This window comes from Lynx rufus, unplaced genomic scaffold (assembly GCF_022079265.1).
Source record: "Lynx rufus isolate CCGP_SWC_20201006 ecotype Redwood Valley unplaced genomic scaffold, mLynRuf1.p SCAF_25, whole genome shotgun sequence".
Lineage (NCBI taxonomy): Eukaryota > Metazoa > Chordata > Mammalia > Carnivora > Felidae > Lynx > Lynx rufus.
Window position 1 is genome coordinate 10,970,909 of NW_025814840.1, and position 9,640 is coordinate 10,980,548.

Here is a 9,640-nt window from a genome sequence, read left to right on the forward strand (position 1 = left end):
AGGAAGTTATGATGTAGCATTTGTTCCCAGGTTCGTTCACGGCCAAAATCCAAATAACCACTACGCTATACTGCCTCCCAAGCAAAACGAGCAACCCTCCTCGATCCCTCACTGCTTTAGAGAACAGCCTTCATAAGTCTAGCGGGGAGACCGGCCTTTAAGCCCGAGACATAACACACGTCACCTTCTTTCTTGTACTTGCAATCACGTGTATAGTTACTCAAAGGAAAAATACCTAAACATTATGAGTTTGAGCCACATTTTCAATGGGGTTCAGCCTCAGGACATGGCCACTACTGAAAGCACATTCGTTGATTCATTCTTTACTCAGTCAACACTGAGTACACACTGTCTGAGGCATTCAGGACGCAATAAAAAATAAGTAAGAGGCCACTGGAATCCAACGAGGTAAGTCCTGTGGGTAAGGAAATGGGATGTGTCAGGCCAGTGGCCAAACCCAGTGCAGAGGAGGTGAGGAAGCCACATCCCACCCAGGAGGGCAGAGTTCTGCATTCCCTCAGTGTTGGCTGTTACCACATGGTTACATGAGTTACCCAATTTCCCCAGGAAGATATATTTGTTCTTCTCCATTAGTTGACGAGAAGTAAAGATACCTGTTATGCATTCTCAGTGCTTTGGCTGAGACTTTTTGTTGACCTGGGAAAAGTTTCCATATGATAAATATTGGGCTAAACAGAATCAGAAGACCATTTGGGGGAAATTGGTGGAAGATCAGAAGCCAGTTTTCAAGTTCTTGCCTCAGCAGTGAGGAGTATATCCATCCATTCCTCAAGCTCTCAGAATGCCTCTAAAACCTGGTCTGGTGCTAGGGCCTAAACAGTGCCCAGATCATGCAAACCACAGCTCATAAGGATGAGAACACCAACGTGGAAAGCATGCAAATAGCAAACTCCCATGTATTTATGAAAATACGGCTAAAACCTAGGCGAATGGTAAGAGATTTAAAAATATCCATATAAGAGGCAGAATTTGGGAAATTTATGTCACGACCCACATTTTCACCTAGGTCTTATTAGGGAGCCCAATAGGACACTATGGCAAACACAGTTTTTGGAATTTGTCAAGAAAAGACTCCAGTGGTGGAATTCTCTCTTAGAGCCAGGGAAGGGTTTTAAGTCAGCTTTTTTTTTTTTTTTTTTTTTTTTTTGAATCAAGGTTACATTTTTCTGAGATTTAAGCCAGGTTCCAATTGTGCAGTAACTTCTTGTGAGAGCCTAGAACCATGAAGGTGATGGGGGTCCTTCAAGGCCCCAACAGTGTTGGCTGAGCACCGTGCCAGACACGTGACGTAGAATAGCTCACGTAACCCTCAAGCATACTCCTACCAGGAGATATTATTCCCATTTTACAGAAGAGAAAACTTGAGATTCCAAAAAGTTGTAACTTACCCAGATCACATAGCTCATAAGCAGCGGGGCTCGATTCGTACCCAAATACGCGAAATTCTAGAAGATGGTCTCCTGAAGTCAGTAAGCTGCTAGAATAAAGTGCTACACGGGAGCCATCTTGGAGAAGGCTCTTTGAGCTACAAGGTACCACATTTTTCCTGAGCTCGGAATTGCCTGGATTGCAGTGTTTAACACAATGCAGCTGCAGACCTTGGCCTAAAGTGAATGAGGCTGAAGAGCCACCCTTTCCAAAGGAGCTTCACCTGCATGTCACCCAGGTGTGCACCTGACAGCGGTTTCCTTCTGTATTTAAAGCCACCTCACGGGGCAAGGGGAGCTCCGGTTCGTGGGAAACTAAGTACAGGTCTCGCAGCCAGTGGGGGCTCCTGATGGCATCATGTGGCTGCTGCAGCCCCTCTTGCTCTGTGTTCCCTTGTCTCTCGCTGTGCGTGGCCAGCAGAAGCCCCAGGTACCAGATTATCCCGGTGAACTCCATTGTGGGCCCCAGAGCCTTCAGTTTGCCATAAACCCAAGCCCCGGGAAAGCGACTCCTGCACTCATAGCCTGGGGTAAGTTGGACAACTCCCCCGGTTTAGGGGCTTAACGCTCTCACCCTCCTAACACTTTCCCCCTTTGGTGACCTCTGCAGGTACTCCTACAGATCAAACCCTCTAAAATGTAACTTCTCTTCTGAATCCGAGCCCCCTCTTGTCCCTCTCTCTCTTCGCTGCTGCCCCTCAGGGTCCAATGGGCAAAGTTGGCGGTCCTTTCCCCGCCCTGGTGAGTGTGGAGACTGACCACCTGTGCTTTTTGCTCCCCTTCACCCCCCAGACAATCTCGGGCTGCCACACAGGCTGCAGAACAACTCCGGCTGCGGTACCTGGGTAAGGGAGAGCCCGGGGGGCTCCGTGCTGTTAGAAGCGTCTTACAGCAGCTGCTATGTCACCGAGTGGGTGAGCACGACCCAATCCCCAGGAACGTCGAGGCCCCCCACCCCAGCATCCAGGGTGACTCCCCAGGACTCCCACTACGTCATGATAGTCGGAGTTGAAGGCACAGATGCGGCTGGGCGCAGGGTTACCAACACCAAGGTGCTCAGGTGTCCTAGGAATCCCCCAGGTAAGGGCTGGAAACTCTCGGGTTCTCGGTGGTGCTGAGCTGCCTGGAATGTGTTCTTGGGCCTCTTCTACCCGCTCTGTGCAGCGATAGTGACCCCTGCCACTCCTGAAGGCGCTCCCCTCCAGCTGCCCTGCGCACGCAGCCCTTAGGATAACCGCCACTAGAGCAACTATTCAGCACGAGGCACTGTGGAGAGTGCTTCGCTGTCCCCTCCCTTGTCCTAACCGGTGCCTTACAGGCTATCTATCGCTGCCCCGAGCAGCAAGCTTCGCCAAGGGCCCCTCCCAGTGGGTGCCGGGGCTGGGATTCAAACCAGAATTAGCCCAGAACCTGGAGCTCCTCAACCCTGAGCCGCTTCAGGAGAAAACTGAAGCTACCAAGGACACCTGGCAGATGCCTTCCAGGAGCAACTGTGCCCTGAAAATAGGACTCCACCATTTCAGCTGGAGGCAACTGGATCATTCAACTGGGGAATTAGCAGGAAATGTGACTCGTACTAGGCTTCGGTGAATCTTGCCTTGTCCTCTGTGAGCCCTCCCTCAAAGTCCTAGTGGATTCCAACCTGTAGTCCCCTCTTCTACCCCACCTTGTACCCAAAATGTAATCCAGAGGGCTAGCACTGATGAAAATGCAGGATCCCGGTCCCTGTACCAGCCCTACGGTGCCAGAACCTACATTTCAGAACAATCCCCTGGTAATTCCTAGCTCTCAAAGATGGAGTAGCATCTCAGCAGAACGGAAGGAAGGATATCTTGCTTGAAGCAAAGCATAAAGGGCCCCACTGCACCTACAGCTCTTGCTGGGACTCTCTTCTTTCAAAATGTACTAGTTTCAGGGGACTCTTCCCAGGGGACTTAATATTGACTTAACTTCCTGAAATGTAATTGCTAGTATGTAATATGGATCCACCCTGATCATTGGGGCTTCTGTGGGAATTTTGATACTTGATTGTTTTTAGGTCTGCATATTATTTATTTAGAGACTGCATAAATGGGGTAGGGGCAGAGAGGGGAGAGAGAATTCCAAGCAGGTCCCATGCTAGCACAGCTCCGAGCCTGATGTGAGATTCGAACTTCCAAACCAGGAGATCATGAACTGAGCTGAAATAGTCATCCAGGTGCCCCAAATTTTGATACTTTGTAATTATCTCTTTTTTTTTTTTTTCTTGAAAGACCAAGCTTTGGTATCGAGCTCAAGTCCCTCTCCTCTTCAAAACGTAGCACTAGAAGCTCCAAACGCTGACTTGTGTGACTCTGTCCCAAAGTGGGACAGGCTACCATGTGCTTCTTCACCCATCACTCGGGGAGACTGCAATAAGCTTGGTTGCTGCTACAAATCGGAGGCAAATTCCTGTTACTATGGAAACACAGGTGCGTTCTTGCATCTCTGAAACCGGTTAAAATCTGGATTACTCGCAACTAAACCCGGAGAAGGGTGATCTTCCCTCCCCCTTACCCCCACCAGAAAACCAATGTTTAAAGATGACCAGAAGTTGAATGTATAAGCTATGAACGCATCCTAGAATACTTGACCCTATGTGCTCACTTTCTACAGCCTTCCCTTGCCAATTCTCCTAGAAACCAAAATATTCAATGAGCTCCAGAAGCTAAGGCTATGTGCAAAAAAGCCAGTTGACAGAAATTGAAGATTACGAGCCACCTTGGGAATAAATAGGTTAAGTGTCCACAGAGCCTCCTCTCAAGACTCCCTGTGTGTCCCAAATCCTACTCTAAGGTTTTCTAATGCAAAACACGGACAGGCAGCCCTCTATTCTAAGCTCTGAATACTGACTGATAGGTATAATAGTACTTTGTCTCATTGTACGGAGGAAGCTAGAGTTAGGAGGTTACGTGCTTTGCCTCAAGTCGCTCAAGTGGTGGAGGCAACATTCAAACCCAGGGGCTCCTGAGGATGCTCATTCAGTGCTTTAATTAGGCTCAGACAGCTGAACATGCGGCAAGGTCGCTAGCTGGGACTGGCAGCTTCCCGGGGAGGAGGGATCAAAAGTAGCTAAATGTCTAGCTGGCTCAATACCGGGAGGGAGGACATGCTTTCAGCACAGCAACTCTGATTTCTCAGTGACCTCACGCTGTACCCAAGACGGCCACTTCTCCATCGCCGTGTCTCGGAACGTGACCTCACCCCCGCTGCTCTTAAATTCTCTGCGCTTGGCCTTCGGGAAGGACCACGAATGTAACCCTGTGAAAGCAACACGTGCCTTTGCCCTGTTCTTTTTTCCATTTAATTCCTGTGGCACCACGAGATGGGTAAGAACAGCTGAGTTTTGGCCCTGTTCCTAACTCAAAGTCAGAAAGAAATGTCCTAGTGACAGGGCAGGAGTGGTGGAGTCTCTTAGCCAGGAAGGATACAGCTGACCACCTCTTGGTCCGGAGGATGGTCTCTAGGACAGAAGAATGCTTCATGGCTGAGAAAGCAGAAAACTTCCCTGGGTGTTCAGCTAAGATCCTAATTGTGCCGGAGCACTTCTACCGAGCCACACACGAGGACAAGTAATAGGTTCTTCTTGCCACACTGCCCTGGGAAGCAAGCAGGGAAATTGGCTGACCTTGGTGGTCACGTTCCTGGCTGCCTCACTGGAGTGCTCAAAGCCCTATTCTCTTATCCTGGGCCAAGTGAGGTGAGAAGGTCCCAGGTCAGTTAATCCACCTGCTGTTGCCTCTGCTCAAGGGGAAGAAAATGCAGCCTATGATGGGGTAGCCTTGCTGACTGCTAGATGAGAGCAAATTCTGAGTGAAAGGGCACCTGGCTAGCAGGAATGGCCACACTTCTTTGCCCATACTTCTAGGTCACTGGAGACCAGGCAGTATATGAAAATGAGCTGGTGGCAGCTAGAGATGTGAGAACTTGGAGCCATGGTTCTATTACCCGTGACAGTATCTTCAGGTAAAGGTCTGAGTTAACCTCACCCTGCTGGACCAGAATGACTTCCCTTCCATAAAACAGGATTCTAGGGTAAAGCCCTGAATCCGCAGAACCTCTGGTCATGACCAGAGACCCATGTACTGCCTTGGCTGTCTGATCTCACTGACCATATCGGATCAGATCTCCCTGCATCGCTGCCACTGACTTCATTTAAGCCTCAAACTCCCCCGGACTCCTATTTCACTGACCGGGATTTCCTTGTGTTCATTTTGGCCTTCTCCCTTCTGCCTGCATAGTCCACCCTGTCGCAAAAAGAATCCCTTAACACCTCACATAAGATTTTACACTCAAAGCTTCCTCCTTGTCCTGACATAGCTTAAACTTGATATGAAGGTAATCTGTAGGACCTTGCATGAAACACGGTCTACTTCCCAGTCTTACCCCATCTTCTGTGAAATGCCATCTCTCTCTCCCTGTTTCCAACCCTGGACTGTGGTCTCAGGAGACTATATAGAAGGACCAGCTCTGGCCTCTGTTCTCTGCTGTTTCTCTCCCTCCTCTTACCTCTGTTACTACTTATCCTCCTTCATAGCCACTCCCTGCAGGATCTTCCCTGACTACCTTCTCTACAAAAGGCACAGGTTTCTCACAGTATCACGTCTAAGTCTTGCCTGGTTCCCAGATCTCCAACGCTCAAACACTGATCCCGTCTAGGTCTTAGTCTCCCCAGCTAAGATCTAGTTCCCACAAGCTCCAAAACCATACCCATCCTGTTGACAAACTCGTCCCATGCCTAGTGTATAATGGTTCCTAAAAACCTTTAAAACCTGAAAGGTGGGGGCCCATCCTGCCACCCACGAGAGCTAACAAAGCTCATGTTTTTCCATAGGCTTCGAGTTAGCTGCAGCTACTCTGTAAGGAGCAATGCCTTCCCGCTTAGCGTTCAGGTGTTTACCATCCCACCACCCCATCTGAAAACCCAGCATGGACCCCTCACTCTGGAACTCAAGATTGCCAAAGGTGAGACCCTCTTGGCTAGCCTACAGTCTTAAAGCCTTGTTACTTCTCTTGGCATTAGGAGACCAACTTGGTTGGGGCACCTGGGTGGTTCAGTTGGTTAAGCGTCCAACTCTTGGTTTTGGCTCAGGTCATGATCTCCTGGTTTGCAGCCCCCTGCATCAGGCTCCAGGCTGATGGCCCCAACCATGCTTGGGATTCTCTCTTCCCTTTCTGCCCCACCTCCCACTTGTGTACTTGCTCTGTCTAGCTCTTTCTCTCTCAAAATAAATACTAAAAATATTTAAATAGACCAAATTGGTAATAAGATACTTGCTAGAGGTGCTCATATGGGCGATGGTCTGTCTCAGGCCATCTAGAGTTCTAGCTCTGTCCTTAGTGCTCCAACCCACTTTGGCCTCTTGCAGATAAGCACTATGGCTCCTACTACACTATTGGTGACTACCCAGTGGTAAAGTTGCTTCGGGATCCCATTTATGTGGAGGTCTCTATCCGCCACAGAACAGACCCCTCCCTGGGGCTGCTCCTCCATAACTGTTGGGCCACACCCGGCAAGAACTCCCAGAGTCCGTCCCAGTGGCCCATTCTGGTGAAAGGGTAAGTGGCTTCTCCGTGTACCTGTGCTGGGGTCCCCCATGGAAGCCCATCCTGACTGCTGGATATCTTTGCTTAGATGCCCCTACGTTGGAGACAACTATCGAACCCAGCTGATCCCTGTCCAGAAGGCCCTGGATACACCATTTCCATCTTACTACAAGCGCTTCAGTATTTTCACCTTCAGCTTTGTGGACACCATGGCAAAGTGGGCACTCAGGGGACCGGTATGATGTGTATTCTGCCCTGTGTGTCCCTCAGCAGGGCTCCGAATGCCCCCTCCCCAACCGCCAACTTGGAATCCTTTCCACATCCCACCAGTCCTTGGCCAAGGCTGCCCTTTGATTTTGGCTTGTTGGTACTTCCTCAAAGTGATCACTGATCCCAATGACACAAGTGTCCTCTGCCCTCTAGATTCTAGTTCTTCAGTGCTATTGCGATATTGGCTTGGGGTGTCCAGATTTGCTGTTAAGTTTCTTTCAACCTCTTCCCGGGGAGGTAAGTTTTAAGACTTCTGATGTGGTTCTCCTCCATGATCTCCATTCTGTTGGCTCCCAGGTGTATCTGCACTGTAATGTATCCATCTGCCAGCCTGCTGGGACCTCCTCCTGTAGGATAACCTGTCCTGTTGCCAGGCGTGAGTATCCACACTGTCTACACTGGAGGACAAACTCGAAATAATCTGGAGTCCCACCGCTAACCTCTTTTGCCCTGTGGGCAAATGATTCCAAGTGAAGATTGATTTTTCTTAAGGAGGCTGCTTCAAGTATTTTGAGGCAATAGAACAGACAAGCAGCTTCCTAGAATTCCAAGCCTTTTAAATAGGAGCTATCAATCCTCCAGTAACTCTCAGTCTTTGCTTTTTCCATATACATTATGATTAAGCCAGGAATCAAACTGGCTCATGACCTACATATGGCTCAGTCTAACAAAACCCTTGTTATCCGGCTAGTTCACAAATCTAGATGTTTACCCCTGCTCGAAGGCAGGTCTGGCAACATGACCTGAAGATTTATAGGTGGCATATGATTGCCGACAGAGTATCTACTTGAGTTGATCAGAGCCAATACTCTTGTTACATGTCTGTATTCCTACCTGGTCCACTAACTTTTACCTGTCTAGCCCCTGAATTACTTGGGATTCGTGAGCCCCTTCTGGCAAAAATATATTCCTGGTAATGAGAGTCATGAAATACTGCATTAAATACTTAGGATCTAACTCCAAGAATATTCTGGATACTCCTAAAGAAACTAAAACTTAGATGGACTTTTCCAAAGTCCTATAACTGGTAATAGAAATGGGATTCATAAGCTACCAGTTACCTTTGTAGCTTAGGAAAGGGTGTTGGTATTAACAGGTTACTGTCCAAATGACTCTTCTAGAGGAGGATGGCAGTTTGGGGAAAGGCTAATATCCTAATCTCTATTACCAAATTCTGGCGAAACTGAGGTAGCAGTGTTAATATAAACTCAGACAAGACTTTATATCTAACACCTTAAGGAGGTTCTGTGTTTTCCTTATTGTTTTAAGTTAATTTACTTCGAGAGACTGCGAGCAGGGGGCAGAGGAAGGACAAGCAAGATCGCAAGCAGGCTCCGCACTGTCAGGGCTGAGCCTGATGTGGGGCTCGAACTTAGTGAGATCATGACCTGAGCCGAAATCAAGAGTCAGACGCCTAACCAACTGAGCCACATAGGCACCCCGTTGTTGTTTTTGTTTTTAACGAGGTTTTCTGAAGGCATGGAATGGAGCTGTACATATTGAGGGACTTAACTCTCCAACTCCCACCCCCTCCGTGTGCAAAAGAGTCTGACTAATCCCTAGCTCTCTTCTCCAACAGGAAGAAGACGCTCTGACCTCCATCTTCACAGCAGTACTGCTAGCATCTCTAGCAAGGGTCCCATGATTCTACTCCAAGCCACTATGGACTCTGCAGAGAAGCTCCACAAAAACTCAAGTGAGTGGGAAGAGACCCAACTAGCTATTTGAAGCCTCAGACCTGAACCACTAGTCAAACCAAAGCTACTTCCTCCCCACTTCTTATCCCGTGCTAATACGACCAGTGTGAATCTCCAGTTGACTAGCTTGGTTTTCCTAAAGAGCATGCGTATTTTTCAGGCTATGGTATCACTTGGTTTTGGCATCTGCTAACCTCCTTGTCCATCCTACAGGTTCTCCTATGGACTCCCAAGCTCTGTGGATGGCAGGCCTTTCCGGGACCCTAATCTTTGGATTCTTGTTAGTGTCCTACTTGGCTATCAGGAAATGGAGGTGAATTATTCCAGTTGTGTTAATAAAACCAGATTGCATTACCAGCCTGTGCCCAGCCTCTCATTCGAAAGGTAAAGCACTATTGTAAATAAAGTCCTCTATCTGCTCTGGGCACCTCCTCGCTCCAGCCTGGGGCATTATTTTGCCTGACGGTAGAAGATAAACAATGATACCCTAGGCTTTGACTCCAGCCAGCCTTTCCAGCTTCCAAATAGAATAACGTTGCAGTAGACTCATAGTTGGATGACCACCTAAGCAGTGGATACAAGAACTAAACACATCAGATTTAGCAGAGATGGTTTCAAGCTCAAGAGGGGGTGTAGAAAAAAACTCTTCCAAAAGATCAA

General features: G+C 48.4%; 1 protein-coding gene across 1 annotated transcript; it reads left to right on the plus strand.

Annotated features, from left to right (window-relative positions):
• The first annotated feature begins 1,771 nt into the window (after positions 1-1,771).
• On the plus strand, positions 1,772-9,336 carry ZP4 (zona pellucida glycoprotein 4). Its single transcript, XM_047088794.1, has 11 exons — positions 1,772-1,978; positions 2,241-2,528; positions 3,701-3,898; positions 4,608-4,795; positions 5,335-5,432; positions 6,301-6,431; positions 6,836-7,025; positions 7,102-7,249; positions 7,581-7,659; positions 8,863-8,979; positions 9,194-9,336. Exons 1-11 carry the CDS (start codon positions 1,807-1,809, stop codon positions 9,295-9,297), a joined length of 1,713 nt encoding a protein of 570 aa, XP_046944750.1. The 5' UTR covers positions 1,772-1,806; the 3' UTR covers positions 9,298-9,336.
• The last annotated feature ends 304 nt before the right edge of the window (positions 9,337-9,640 follow it).